The sequence below is a fragment of the Mauremys reevesii genome, linkage group 15 (assembly GCF_016161935.1).
Source record: "Mauremys reevesii isolate NIE-2019 linkage group 15, ASM1616193v1, whole genome shotgun sequence".
Taxonomy (NCBI): Eukaryota; Metazoa; Chordata; order Testudines; family Geoemydidae; genus Mauremys; species Mauremys reevesii.
The window spans coordinates 20,984,646-21,000,201 of record NC_052637.1 but is presented as its reverse complement, the minus strand read 5'-3'; the positions used below and the strand labels follow the sequence as shown (position 1 = coordinate 21,000,201).

At 46.2% G+C, this 15,556-nt stretch overlaps 1 protein-coding gene across 10 annotated transcripts in view; it reads right to left on the bottom strand.

The window, feature by feature from the left end:
• The window catches only part of DNAH9 (dynein axonemal heavy chain 9), a 370,057-nt gene that overhangs the window by 9,475 nt on the left and 345,026 nt on the right, over positions 1-15,556 (bottom strand). For all 10 annotated transcript variants that reach the window (XM_039501323.1, XM_039501326.1, XM_039501324.1 and 7 more), the window contains 4 exons: positions 10,761-10,952; positions 10,006-10,197; positions 9,029-9,199; positions 7,836-8,018 (listed from right to left, as the gene is read on the bottom strand). In XM_039501323.1, coding sequence (XP_039357257.1) covers positions 7,836-8,018; positions 9,029-9,199; positions 10,006-10,197; positions 10,761-10,952 — 738 coding nt within the window. The remainder of the gene's footprint in view (positions 1-7,835; positions 8,019-9,028; positions 9,200-10,005; positions 10,198-10,760; positions 10,953-15,556) is intronic.

Below are 15,556 nucleotides of genomic sequence, written 5' to 3'. Positions count from 1 at the left end.
AAATGCAGCCACCTCTTGAGTGAAATTTGGCAGCTGTTTAACACTGAACACCAGCTACCTTTACACAACAGGTTAAGCTGGAAAGTGTAAAAGAATGCTGCACCCCAGGGGTTGTCACGTTTGCACACCGTGGGATCTCTTCATTAATTTAAGATTGTCTTGTGGACACTTCCTACTGCACCCTCCCAATTTCTCACCCTTCTTGCAATACAAATAATGCTTGGTGGAAAAGTACACAAAAGTAATATGCGGGCAGAATTGCTTTCAGCTAATGGCTATGTCCTCCATTTGCTCCCTGGGCTGTTTTTATTTCCTCTCCAAGGGTGAAGGTCTTTTAGGGCCAGATTTTCACAAGTGCTCTGCACTTCCCAGCGGCTCCCATTGTTCTATTTTGAAAATCTCACCAGACATTTGTCAGTACCAAATCACCCCTCGTTCCCCACAGCCTTCGCTGTTCTGAATAGTGCAGGTTACTCTGTAGTGTGGGTCTGTCCTCTCATCTTCTTGTGTTGTCAGATTTAATTATTTTAAAACAAAGAAACACCCAACAGGTTAAAATGTGATGCAGCCATGCAGGACTCCTAGATTGTAATACCAGATGGGACCACTGTGAGCATCTAGTCTGGAACTTCGCCAAAATAATTCCTGTTTGAATTGGAGCGGAAATTTTATAACTCTTGATTTTAAAATGGCAGTGGGATTCGGGCAGGCTCAGGCTTCAGTCCCCCCTCCTAGTCATGTAGTAATTTTTGTTGTCAGAAGCGGGTTGGGGTGCAATGCAATTTGAGAACCCCTAGTCTACACTGCACAAAAGTGGCCTGGATCAACTGACCTGGGCTTCAGGGCTATACAGTTGCAGAACCCGAGATCTGAGATCCTGCAATGGGGGAGGGTCTCAGGGCTCAGACTCCAGCCTGAGCCGGAACAGCTACTCTGCAATTTTACAGCCCCGCAGCCCAAATCAGCTGGCCCGAGCTGTGCTGCGTCTTTTATCGCAGTGTAGATATACCCTAAGGGTCTGATCCTGCAAACCCTCCTGTAGGTGTGTAGTGCCCACATTCCTCAGATTTCAGCTGCATAAATACGGCACATCATGTGAGTAAAGGTTTGCAGGAATGAGACCTGCAAAGGCAACTGGCCTTGAAGCTAAAGGCAACTGGCCAAGTTAAATTAAGGTATTAGAGGAGTCAGGGGCTATTTTCAATTAGTCCAAAATCAACAGGAACAATGTTTTTGCCTTTCAAAGCATATGTGGGCTTTGTTAGTTCCACAGGCACTAAGTGCCTGCGCATATCTCTGTAATGACAAGCTAACTTGCCCTACGTCTACACTACCCGCCGTATCGGCGGGTAGCGATCGATTTTTCAGGGATCGATATATCGCGTCTCATCTAGCGATATATATCCGATCGCGCTGCGCGCCTCTATCGACTTCTCCCACCGCTAACGGCGGTGTGGCGTGTGGCGGGAGAGCCCCGGACATCGATCCGATCCTGCCAGGGAGGAGATCGATATATATAATATATATTACTTCAGCAGCCACGTATTCACGCTAGCTGAAGATCTATCTTCGATTTTTTTTTTAGTAGACCTAAGTCTGTGTAAGTAACTGACATTAATTCATCTAGTTAGTTCTGTCCTGTGAGTGTATATTCTCCTGGACTCCAGAAATGACTAGTTATCCGGTAAGAAATCTTAGACGTGCCTGCTAATTTCAAATACAAGGCCCAAGCACAAATGACAAATCTCTCTTCCTTTGGTATTTGTCATGTAATTACAGAGGAGCAATAGGGCTGTGTGTGCTCTGTGAAATAAAGAGCAATTGTGTATTTCCCTTTTTATATTTCAGCTGTTTTCGCTTGCCAGTAGCTTGTGTTACTGCAATGTGCCGACCCACAATTTAAAAATTCAAAATAGAAAAAGAGGGACAAGGTCAGGAGGACTGATAATGGGGCTCACCAATGTGAACCTTTAAGATCAAAAATTTGGATCTGATCCAGACGAGTAGCGGCTAAAAGGCTTTACTATCTAATGTCTGTTTGGTGGAGTAGTCTGCCTCTCACCAATGATACTGGGGGCAGCCATCTCAGCAGAGGCCAAGGACTAAATGGACCACTTCCCTCAGCTCTTCAGGTAGATCCTTCAGCTCTGGGTTAAAGCCATTGGCAAAACAGTGTAGGCAATGAAGTCTGGGAGAGAGAGTAGTCTAGTGGTTACAGCAGGACACTAGGAATCAAGAGACCTTGGATAAAATGTCCAAAACATGTTAGTCACTTAAGAGTCTAAGGGCTAGATTCCCAAAAGGACGTAGGCACCTAAGTCCAACTACAGCCGTTAGGTACAGCACCACTGAAGTCAGCAGGAGTTTTGCAATTGATTTTAATGGGACCAGGATTAGGTCCCAGCAGTATGGCAGGAAGGGAGAAAATCAGTAAGGAGTTCACCTGCCTCCATAGTCAATCGTTACTCTGGGTGCAACACTATGCAGGAGCATTAGTCACATGGAAGCTATTCTGAACTAAAGCTTTTTAAACATGATGCACCAATTATTGTTGATGGTTACGATCCTAACTGGACGTCTCCTATTTCTGGACCAGACAATGGCTTTGTAGTTAGATGCACACAATGAACTATTCAAAGATTCAAATTAGTCTTGAAATATCCAAGTCACCCTCTGTTAGCAGATATTCAGTGGGCAGCAAAGAGGCATACTTTCTCCCCACAGTATTTATTCTACTACAAATCTAGGTCTCTGCTAAGTAAGCTTCCTTTTTCCTCTGCGTCCTGTCAGTATAGATCCCCAGTTGTGAGAGGTCAACAAGCATTAACAACTTGCCCACGAGGGGGTTTGGGGAGTAACAATTACACAAAGGTTTCACTCCTAAATTGGGCATGAGTCTGGAAGGAACTCCAGATAGTAGCCTTATACATCCTAATTGAGACATTCCGATCCTCAGACATGCAGCAGAGGCTGCTTTGAACCAGGGAGAATGAGAAGAGGCATGAGTCGATGATGAACATACCTGCCCAAAACCAGACAACTTCCTGGGATGGGGCAGAGAGAAAGCTCCCCATATTGGCTAAGATTGTCTAATATTATGGTATTGTCTCTACACTGCTTTCCTCCTGATTTGCGTGAGAGGTTCTGCCAGCTGAATTGTTGACTCAGCTCTAATTTACCTGCAGCTTGTTCTCTGAATTTCCAAAGATCTTGAATTGTGAGATGACCTGAGTGAGCTCCCCATGCTGCCTGGTGTATCTGTCACAATCACACCTGAGGGTAGAGGAGAGCTGAAGGATACATCTCTGCAGATGTTCTTCGGCACTGTCCACTGCTATCAAGTGTCCTGGATATTTTAGGGCATGGTCACAAGAGACTGAATGGGTGGGATTTAGTGCAGGAGGTCAGACAGGATGATCTGGTGGTCCGTTCTGACCGTAAGCTTTATCATCATTGTCGTGCTGAGGCTGATATACTGACCTTATCAAGCTGCAATATATCTCACTCTGAGTCTGACACACAGCATTTACACAGAAGAAGGAAAAAACAAAACTTGGAAAGTCTCATGAAAAATCACATGGTTGATTTATTAACTGAGTTCTCACAGAGTCGACTGACCTCTGCACCTCCAGAAACCTGCCATCTGGTGAGTGAAGTCCACAGTCTGAGTCAGAGAAATGGCAGTCTCCTTGCTGCAGGATCTACCGACTGAAGAGGGGACAGACACGATTCCTGGTGGAGGCTGTGGTCAACATTTCCAAATGTGAATGTCTAGTGTTAGGCACCTAAGCCCATATTTAGGCATCTAAATAAGTGATCTGATTTGCCGAGTTGCTGGGGACCTGCAGTTTCCATTTTCCATGCTGGGCAGTCAAGTGATATAACCTGAAGGATCAGACTGTCTGGGTCTCTTAACTTATCACACCTCTTCGTGTCTCTGAGATCATTCCTCACAGTCAGGATTATGACTCGGCTGCAGACAGTGACGTCACGTCTAGACTGCTGGGCCAAGTCGCACTGGGCAGTCTGAGCAGAGTGTACAGTCATTTCAACACTGTCTGGAGGCTTCTCTGCCATGGAGCCTTTCTATACATCTCTGAATCTCACTCAAAGGGTTGCATTACATCCTTGCTGTACTTTGTGGCAGCGTTTCTGGGGGACGTGCATGTTGTGTTACTGCCTAAACTCTGTTCAAAGCCTTTGTGCTTTAGTTCAGGGCCATCCTTCTCATTGTTTTCCCCGGACAATATGTAGTAGCTTGCATTTCTCCACATTAAATCTAATTGCTACACATTGTCCTGGTTACAACATCCTCTTGTTTGCGACTCAGAGATTGAAACATTAAATCACTTCTGTTTACCTGTCTCAAGAAACGGAATTTCCAATTCAACTGCCAAACACTGGTAAATGAAGTAAATCTGTTTAAAATAATTGGCAGCATAAACATCAGCCTATTTTAAAGTGGATTGTGTATATTGCAGAACTAGAAAGCACACACAACATTTTTATCTCTTTAGTCAACAGAACAAACACCAATTTTTCAGCAGTAGACAGATGTCACTTAAATGTTTGAATTTCAGTTTTTAGCACCTTCTAAGTGCAGGAAATGCATATGAAAAATGTGCTTTGTATTCACCACTTTGCTATTTAAAAAATAAGACACAAACTGATTAAAACAGATCCATTTTTCCATGCCATACTGATCCCACACTTTCACTTTCATGTGATTTTTCTAAATGGTTGGACAGCTGAATTATCTGCAGCATATTAATCAGTCCACAAAATTATGATAAAATAATATTTCTTAGCACTTTCTTCCACAGATTTCAAAGATCTGCACAAAAGTGGTTAAGCATCATTATCCCCATTTCACAGATGGTGAAACCAAGAGAGAGAGAGGGGGCTAAATAGACCAACATACCAGAGTCCAGCTGGAAGAGGTTACATCAACCATGTGTTTCAGAGTGTACTTATAATAAGCCTCTTTTAACCCAGCAAGCAGAGTGTTACTATGTAAGCAGGACATGATGCCAAAGAATTAAACAGAGATTTTCCCCCCCAATGTTAAATTTCTAGTACAGCAAGCTGGAACCCGGTTTAAGAAATACTTTGTCTGACTGGTCACTTTCTCTTCTTTGAGAAGGTGTATGTCTGCTGACCCTTTATTTGCCGGTCGAGTTCTCACTGCTGATTTGACTGGAGAAGCTACAGCTTTGCCTCTGAGCAAGCTTGGTAAGAAAGGGGCCAGTCCTCCACCTTCCCATTCGAATGAGCTGCTATAAACTCCAAGAATATGTCAGTTATCATAGATATCTGCAGAAGGGACCTTGCTGTAGGCAACAGAGTCTACTTATCGGGCTGTACATATGTTTCTCAGGAGACTTCCCTTCTGACGTGTCCTATCCATAAGAGCCAAGGGGAAGAACAGCATCTCCATCACCATATTGACCTCACAAAGTGACCGATGGGTGGGTTTCTCTGTTCTTTGAGTGACGGCATGTCTGCCGATCCTCTACTTGTAGGAAGCAGTCAGTAGTGAGAGGAGTAAAGGCAGGGCTGATGAGGATATGGAATTTAGGAGCTATCCAGACTATGCAGACAAACGGGCTAATTGTGCTTCCTGTGAATTGAAGACCCCTTTCCCAAAGGCTCTATCACCAGACCTGGAAGTTGAGATTATAATGGTTACAAAAAGTATGTGTCCTGGACCAGGCAGCTGCCTCATTGCTCACCTGCCAGTCCTTTCCACCCATAATACTGTGGTTATTCAGGACAAGTAACCTCCAGTTCCTTCAAGCACGGAATTCCTTTGGCTGTGCATGCCTCACTGACATAACTATAGATCCAAGTAGAGCTGCTATTCTGGTGGGTTTCCTGGCCCACATACCTCACATGATAGTTGCTAAACAGGACATTTGGCAGCCCTTCTTGATGTCTAATGGGCCACAGAAATGTCTTGACCAGGCTCGGGGGAGTGTCCATAGCTACCACTATGCGGGCTGCTTTGCTTTGGAAATATCTGAGTTGTGACACAGAGACAAAGCATGAGGATTATTACTGCAGCACCCTGGGCATTGCAAGCAGGCTGAGGAGTGGCTTAGTGACCCCGCTCCAGGGCATAGCTTCTTTGCTTCTGCAGTTGAAACAGCTGCATCACTTCCCTGTGGAACCCGGCTCCTGCCTCCCCTCCCCTCTGAGGTGGGGTGCTGCTCCAATCCATTCTTCCTTTGCTCTCAAAATCTCTGTCAGTAGGACTGTAAAGCTTTGCAGCTGGGGGAAAGTGAGCGGTGCCTGTGGTCTGTCTAGACAGGAGTGGGATCCATCAGTTCTTTGGCCTCTTGTTCCCAACAGATGACCCTACAATACCAGCTGTCCTGACAGCCTCTTATGGGATGGCAGCAGCCGTACAACAAAGGAATGTTAACTCCGTACATTTGCGTGTATCACAAGACACCAGACAACGCCCTGTTTCGGTGACCTGTAGCGTCCCACTGTTGGCAGTGCACTGAACTACACACAGGAGCTAGTGCCTGCCAGTCCAGCAGTCTCAACTCCTTGTCACTAATATCACTCAATCAAAGAATCCCACCTGTTTATGGGTCATCATCCATGCAGCCTGCTCACAGTTTTACATAAAATACCTTCCAAAGCAATAGCTCCTAGACACATGGGCTTTGCCATCCTGAATCAAACCAGTGCTCTGTCTCTGCAGCTTACAAGGAGGTGCAAGAAACCCTGCAGGAGGCAGTTATGGGATAAGCTGTCCATAGGGGCAGTTTCTTCCTGTCCCCCTTCATTGAGAGATTCGCTCATGCCCTGATGCAGAAGGTGTAATGTCCATTCCAAAACTCTTGGCTTTTGAAATCCATGCCATTGTTACTATCACTGTTATGTAAGAAAGATGTGGACAAATTGGAGAGAGTCCCAAGGACAGCAACTAAAACCATAAAAGGTTTAGAAAATATTGGCATGTTTAGTCTTGAGAAATGAACACTGAAGAGGGGGACCTGGTTAGTGTCTTCAAATAAGTTAAGGGCTGTTATAAAGTGGACATTTATCAATTGTTCTCCATCTCCACTGAGTGTAGGACAAGAAGTAATGGGTTTAATCTGAAGCAAGGGAAATTTAGGTTAGATATTAGGGGAAACTTTCTTACTATAAGGATAGTTAAGTGCTGGGATAGATTACCAAGGGAGGTTGTGGAATCTCTATCTTTGGAGATCTTTAAGAAAAGGCTCGACAAATACTTGCTAGGAATGGTCTAGGTGTACTTGGGTCTGCTTCAATGTGGGGGTATGGACTAGATGACCTGGTGGGTGCCTTACACTACTGTGATTCCAAATATGGATATTTTTTGTATCCTTATAAATGATTGAGCCTTTTTGAATCCTGCTAAGCTCTTGTCTTCAGTGATACCTTGTTGCAATGAGTGCCACAGGCTATTCAGGCACTGTGTAAAAGAGTACTTTCTCTTATCAGTTTTAAATTTGCTGCCTTTCAATTTCATAGAATGCCCCATTGTGTACCTGTAACTCCACAAAGGACCTATAGTGGGGTATGGGGGACCATGTGCATTTTTCATAGATTCCAAGGGAAGAGACCATTGTGATCATCCAGTCTGACCTGTGAAGAACAACTGTGAATTTTTCCTTATGGACTAAAGTTACCATTACAGCACACTGAGCTATTTGTTAGGTACCACTTTAAAATGCAACTGTTTAAAACGTGAGACACTTTTCATTTCTCTTCATGTCGTCATCACCTCTGCTTTCCAGTCATTCAATGTGCATATGAGATTTCACAAGACTGCAACCTCTAGCAGAGAGAGCACCTACCTTCAATCCCAGATCTAGCTCCTTAAGGGAGCGCTTTATCTCACTGGTGAGGATGTTCATGCGCTCACATTCCTGGAAGGCAACCACAATGTAGGGCGTCCTCTCCTCTACCTTTGCCATCAGCTCCAGGATGTTAAACTCATCTGTTAATTTCTCTAAAATCTCATCCAGAAGAGCCTTCACCTGTTTGCCAAAGGAAAGAGAGAGAGAGGAGTGAATGACCCATGTGCTTCCTCTACGGAATGGTGGAAGAGAGCTCCACCTGCCACTTACTGCATCGGAAAGTAATCAATGTCTTGCTGAATCACGCATGGCACCTTCCAAAACAGCTTGTCCCAACCTAGGAAAATTCAAATGCCTACCACACATCATGTCAAATGAGGCTCTTTTAAAAGGACTATTTATAAATGTCCACATGGCATGGCATACTCTATTCTGCATCCACGTTGGCATTACTCCTTTTTCCAAGGCCAGGTTCAATGCAGGAAGATGGATGAAGCTATGAAGATAAAATCAAATACTGGTGCCTCCAGGATTGCTGACTTTATGAACTATTCTTTAATGTTTTAGTGACAAAAATGGGAGATTATCTGAAATGGAATTTTAAACTGAATTTGGTATTCTGAATGACTACAACATGGGGAAAATGCATAACAAAGCAAGCTACTTCCTGTCTCCGTCACAGCTGGATTTGGAAATACGATCGTTAGTGTGTAACTGATAAACAGAAAATGCACCAGGAAAAACTCCAAAGCAACAGGCTGGCATTTTGTTTATGGTGCATTCTGGGAACCTGTACATATGCCAGCCAGACTGCCATCCCCTGTGGTTGATGGCTGTGTGCCAGCAGAGGCCACAGCCAGATTTATTCGCAATGTTCTCACATCATCTTCTTACGGTTTGGGTAGGTAGCAACAACTAAAAATGTGTATGTCCTCACATGGTGATAATGAAGGCACTGGAGCGCAGAGGACCAGTTAAAGTCAGGCCCTAGCACTGGCTATAGTACAATTACACTAATCATGGCGAGCGCCTGAAGAAGGCCAGACTGGTTATTTCTGTTCCTTGTACGCACTGTACAAAGGCTGACCAGGTTATAATAAAGGGTCATGAGAAAAAAACAGAGACTAAAATGCAGCCAAATTAAGCAAAGTCACTCAAGTGGCAATGGCTCCCTCCGCTGCCCATCTTACCTTTTCTTCCCTCGTAGCCCCTCCTCCTTCGCCAGCGTTAGTGTCACGAGGCTGCATCTCCAACACGGTGCGGAAGAGTTTCTCTGAGGTCTGGGTTAAGAAGCCGATTTCAGCATTCGGATGGAGACCGTACAGGTATGGAGACTCGGCAGGCAGGGCATCGTCTATGTACTACACAGGAAGATCACACCTCCCATTATTGTTACGTACAGGGCCAGGGATTTTACACATACTGATCGCATTGATGGACTGGACAGCCATCACACACAGTCAGCCCAATGCAGCGTATCCAGCTGGACTGCCCTGCGGTGCTAAGAAACTGCTAGGAAGCAGGAGGGTGTAATTAGTAAAGCCGCTGGAATAATAATAATTTCTGCCAGAAGAAAACAAGCCTGGCCATTGTTGCAGGATGTCTTGGCTACATATCTCAGAGCTGAGCTTCTTCTACCTTTTTGTTTGCTACACATTTGGGCATCAATACTCTGAACTCTTTGCTGGGAATTTCACTTCCAGGAGTAGAGATTGTTTCACCAGTTTTATGAACAAAAACGAACTAATGCGCCAGCCCCTGCTGTTGCCTCTGCACATAAAGAACGGATGAAATCAGTAAGTAAACATCCAAGAGTCTTGAGTGTTTCTCATCAGATCCAATGCTAAAAGGAGCTTGAAAGGGCCATTTTAGCAAACGGTATGCGGATGTAATTTTCCACTAGACCTGCTCAAGTCCCAATAACCAATACAGTTGTTCTATTCATGCATGAACAGAAGAGCTCATGATGAAGTATCAAATTACCATTAAACTTGGCTCATCCAAGGGGATGCTTAACAGTCTACAGAAAAAGAACATAACAGGAAATAATACAAGATGAGCTGGAACTCTGCAATCCTATTCACTGTCTCCTATGACAGATTAAAAGGTGATTATGGAGGACATTAAATTCAGCAATATAATTAATACCAGCAAACAAAGAGGCTACCTGGTGATAACCATTGTAGTCCATGTTCCCCGGGAGAGGGAATCCTGGAGCTAGGAAGAGCTCTCCCTCCAACATTTCTGACTTAATAAATTCCTCCAAGTAGGTTTTGCAAAGTCGTCTGTCCCAGTCATCTGTGATGTGGCCTCCATACATAATCTCACCGAAGAGGTAGCGCAAATCGTCATAAGGTACCTAAATAATGAACCAAGAGGGCATGAAAGAGTCTACGCAGATGCAGCTCCACTGACCTCATCATGGGGCTGCAGACTGGAAAGCAAAGAACTGATCTACAGGGTGAATGTTTTCATTTCACCAGTTCATTTTTCTAAGTAATTGAATATCATGTAGCAGTTAAATCACTACATGCAGGAGAGCGGCCCAGAGAAATCCAGCCTGCAGAACAGACTTTGTAGGGTTTCCCGATGAGAAGCGAATCTCTTTAAAGTTCCATACATTAAACATAGATGTCTAGGCAGCCAAACATTTCTAAATATTGTCCCTAAAACGACAGAGAGGAGACTCGCACATGCCAGAGCTGATATTTTATCTAAGTGTCGTTTGTAAGCTGCAACAGATGCAAGTGGAGCAGAGGCCGCTCTGTATCCCCCTAAGATACACTGAGTTCTGAAGCTAGAAAGCCTGATGATGCTGGGGAATTGGCACTTAGTGAAAAGGATTTCAGATGTTTCAACAGACGTGTAATAAGCATATGGGCTACAATCTGCACACAGAGCCGATTTCTTTGTTTCATGCACCTTTGAATTGGCCTCCAGGTAATTGTACAGCACGTTGACTGAAATAGTGAGGTCTCCAGTGTTAAAGGGGTAGGAGCGGTTCCAGCCCTGGGGCCCAAACTTGCGTCTTTCTGCCACCACGGCATGGAAATAACAGAGGGCGAACAGGATGCTTTTGAACTCGTTCTCCCGAGCACACATCTCCAGGGTGTCCTGAAATGGAAACAGAACAGCAATGTTGTGCATTTCCACCGCACTCTCCATCTCAGGGCTCTACCTGGGTCACAAACTCTATTGGATACAGGGCATGGCGAATCCTCTCACCCAGTGGCCCTGCATGGTGGAACCCTCATCTACTCATTTCAGCAGCAGCTAAGCAGTTTGGGGTTTTAAATCAAGGTTTTAGCCCATATAGTACTGAACAAACCTTCCAAATGTTCCCTGGGGCAGTGAGGAGTGTGCCCAAGTCTGCAGACAACAGAGCGCTGTGAGCTAACTGCGGTGCAAAGCTTGGGCAGAATGCATGGTCTGGGTGGCAGGGCTGAGCCCTGGTGAATTCCACCAAGGCCAGGGCAAGAACCTCACTTCACCACATACGTACACTTCACAGCCCTGCTCCAGCCTCAGCTAGCCAAGGGGGAGCCTCTCTGAGCTCTGATTAACTCATGAATCAAGGTAGGTCCCTGGTTTCTGTGGGACTGGACATGCTATGGGAGCTTTCTACGTTACTGCAATACCCCCTGAAGCACTGAGTGGGCAGGTCTGGCTATCGACTGCAGAGCTCTATTACTGAAGTTATCAAGGGGATGGCAGAAGGTTTGGACAACCAGGGATTTTGGCCCCTGGAAAGGTGAGGGGGTGGCTTTGGCTTTTGGCTCCCGGCTCCCACAGGGAGTTTAGACCTTTGACACTGAGAATAGACACATCTCCTCCCCCTCCCCCTTGTGCATAGTGATCGAGGGGACCTGATGTTCTTTGCTGTGCTTGAATTCCTTGTTCCTCATCTCACTAGCTCTTACAGCAGCTTAGCTGCCTTGCTCTCCTCTGCCCCCATATCTGCTGCTGCACCTAGCAATAACGGATGAGCACTTTAGCTGAATGTTTCCACTGAAATGATCAGCAGTGAACTGGCACCACATTGAGATCAACGGAGCAGTTCACATCTCTTCTACAGGCGTGCTTTAAGCAGACACTGCTGCCAAGGTTACATAGAGGTTTCTCTCCGAGGTTTCTTAACCATGGCAAGTGCTACACATTAAAGCTCTGGGTCTGGCAAATGATTCTTTGGTCACAGAATCATGGGACACGCAGGGTTCCGCTTTGACTCCTCAAAACTGCTGTCTTTCGGGGACTTCCACAATGCTTCAGCCTTCCCCTCCCCACCATCCCAAATCATGCATGCATTCGCCCACTGGCAGTCAGCTCACTGTAGACTGGCAGGATGAGTTGCCAAGGGCTCAATAAATGGATTAAAACCCAAGATATTTAGTACTGAGGGCTCCAAAGAATAGAGAACAACCCAGAGCCTTTCACCCCTGCCTCAGCCCCTGAGTCTGAGACTCCTGGCTTGTGAACTGGCATTGCCCACCTGCCATAACTATGGGCCTCTGTAGCAGGTGTGCCTACAGTACTGTCTCTGCCTGCTCTGACTAACATAATCTGCCACATAGACTGGCTGCCTCCAAAACCCCTTATGTTCTGAGCTCTACGGGTGACTAGTGCCCGCACAGCTGACTGGGAACGAGGGGTGCGACAGGCCAGAGCAGAAGTCTAAGTCTGGGACAGAGAACCAGCTGGGAGTCACGGTTGTAACAGAATCACTGTAGCACTGAGGCCTGAAAACTAACTCTTTGGTTCTCCGGGGTTTCATTAGCATTATTTACCCAGAGGGAGCTGAGGGCCAGGGGAAGGAGCAGTACATTACCTGAGAGGGGCTTCGTTTCCATTGATGATACATTCTGAGGAAAACAAGCCTAACTGCCCTCTCTCTTCTAGCATGTTCACCTGATAGATACGACCTTATTGTACTGAGCACCCACCCAGCATGTGCCAGTAGGAACTGCCAAGCAGTGGGGAGAATAACAAAACTGGACCTCTGACGCTACACACCGATGGCGGCTCTGCTGCCCATCTTCCAGGCTGCGCTCTGGATAGCGAGCAGGTAACGGTCAGCGTCAACCCGCCGGCAGGCTTGGAGGTGGAGGGGCGGAGAGCCTGAGTCATTTAGTCAATGAAGAGGAACAAAGGAAGCCAGCTTCCAGGGCTGAGCTGGGAGCAGGCAAGCGATAGTTAGGAGATAAGGCTTTGAGCGGGAGGCGAGCCGACTGCGTCCATCTCCAGTGGAGTGAGTCCCTCTCACAGCAAGGAGGGAATAAAACCAAAACACAGAGCCCCGCACTCCAGCAACACCTAAACGTGAGGGAATTGGAGCCCTCCCAGCAGGGAATGGTGAGCTCGACCCTACTCGGGGATGGGAGGCCCCGTTAGTTGAAAGTGGGAGCTGATTCCATTGTTCCCGGCCTGGCTGGGCACCCATTCCATTGTGACGGTCACCTTGTTTTCCCTTAAAAAGAACAGGAGCACTTGTGGCACCTTAGAGACTAACAGATTTATTTGAGCATAAGCTTTTGTGGGCTACAGCCCACAAAATCGGATGCATAAATTTGTTAGTCTCTAAGGTGTCACAAATACTCCTGTTCTTTTTGCGGATACCGACTAATACAGCTGCTACTCTGAAACTTGTTTCCCCTTGTGACTGTCATTGCAGTTTTTAACTTAAAGCCAGAGGAGCTCAGAGGTTTCTGCTGTAGCTAAGATGCCATCCCCGCACTGTGGCTTCTGGCACACCAGCACTAGAGGACGGCTCTACACTGCTTCTGAAAGCTGGTCTGTCTGTTGGTCTCCACTCCCTTCATGCATCCAGGTCATGGTAATGGCAGCCATGGGAGCTCTCTTTTTGGCATGGAACTCTGCATTGGAATCCAAGCTGCTATTTAAAAATATTTCATTTTTTGTGACTGGGGAGAAAACCTTACAATGCAACCCTGGTGTAAGCCAGTGCAGTAATGTCTGTCTGAGGCTGCAGTCAGCCTGAAACAATAGCTCAGGGAGGCGTGTATTACCCATTCACCTCATTGGGGCATTCACACGGAAAGCTAATGACAACTATTTTAGTGCCTGCCTTGTTAACTATTTCACTGCTGATTTTTTGGGCAGACACATCTAGCCCACGTTTTCATCCCACAATCCCAAATGGCCTTCCATGTCTCCTCGGTGCCAAAACTTCCAGCTTTGCACTGACAGCATCTCTGATACAGTTGTATGTTGCTGATACATTGAGAATTGAAGACGGGGGGTGAGGTTAGCATAAAATAAACAAAATTTAATAGCAAAATATGTAAAACAAAGGGTCACTGTACTGAGTATATGATTCAACTTCACACCCATTTGTTAACAGTTTCCATTTCTTAAGTTTCCCAACTCTGCAGCGGATTCCTAGGCTGCTGCACTGCCACACCACACCACTGCAGAATTCAGGGACCTTGCTAGAGAATGGAGGTCCCACTTGCCATGCAATGTGCTGATCCTTGTTTAATGGGAATCAGGCTTGGGCATCATGAGCAATCACTGCCCTGTTGTCCTCTCAGTTAGCGAGCAGCTTCTAAACCCCCTCGGTTTTTAGGGCGCTGCTTTGCAGATATTACGAAAGAACAGGGTCAAAGCACCCTACCATGCTTGGAGCCCATTCTTTCCTCCAGCAACCTCCCGGTGACTTCAAGGGGCCTTTATCTGAATGAAACCTGAGAAAGGATCTGGCTCGTAGCCTCATTTGGCCTCTCTCTCTATTTAATCCCGACCTTTCCTTTAGCTACAAAACCAGAACAATATTCCCCGTGTACAATAATAAGCCGCCTTTGTAGCTTTCAGCTGAGCTAAATTTGAACATCCATTCCGTACGCTGAGCAAGAATGGAACACAAAGCAGTGAAATGAGGTGTAAAGGTTCTCCTCCCACACACTGCAGGATTTTGTGATAAGAGGCATTTTATAATGCTCTAGCAATTTAGAAAATGTTAATTACTATCTGATTGAAATGAGCACAGGCAGGATGAAAACATTACTTTGGGGGAAGGTTCCCCCTCCCCTGATCTGTGGGACTTTCTGTGCAATTCAAAATGATGAATGGCAGTAGATAAAAATGGAATAATCTTCACTGACTGTTCACATTAACCCCTGCCTAGAACCTCCCACCTGCGCCTCCCTGGAGACTCCCTTCCTTACACCGCAGACGCCTTCAAAATCAGAGCATCTAACGGAGTACACATGACGCAGCACCTTTGCCTGACAGGACAGGCTCCCCTTGTGCCTCCCGGGCTGCAGGCTACACTGCAGCTACCCCTGAACTACTACAGGGGGGTGCAACCTGCAAAGCTTGATGCTTGTGCTCCTAGCGAGCAATGACTGGTCATGCCAACAGTAGCCTTAAAACCTCCTCTACTGGCCAGCAGCACCATGTGGGCACGGGGGGCCCCTTTTAAGGAGCATTCCACCTGCTGCACTGACATACATAGAAACAGCTGACAAGGCCAGACTGCCTCTAGGGACTACTCTGGGGCAGATGGCCTCTGTCCCCCTCACTTCCCACAACAGGGGCTCTAGCTGGGAGACCTCTGACATGGGTTAGTGTGACGTCACTGCCCAGCTGTGAGTGGAACAAGGCAGCTGCTCTGCACCAACTGGTGATCCAGGGCTGTCTTAGGGTAAGTGAAGAATAGCACGGAGATTTAGGGAGACAGAATACAGCTAGCCAGCTGGGAT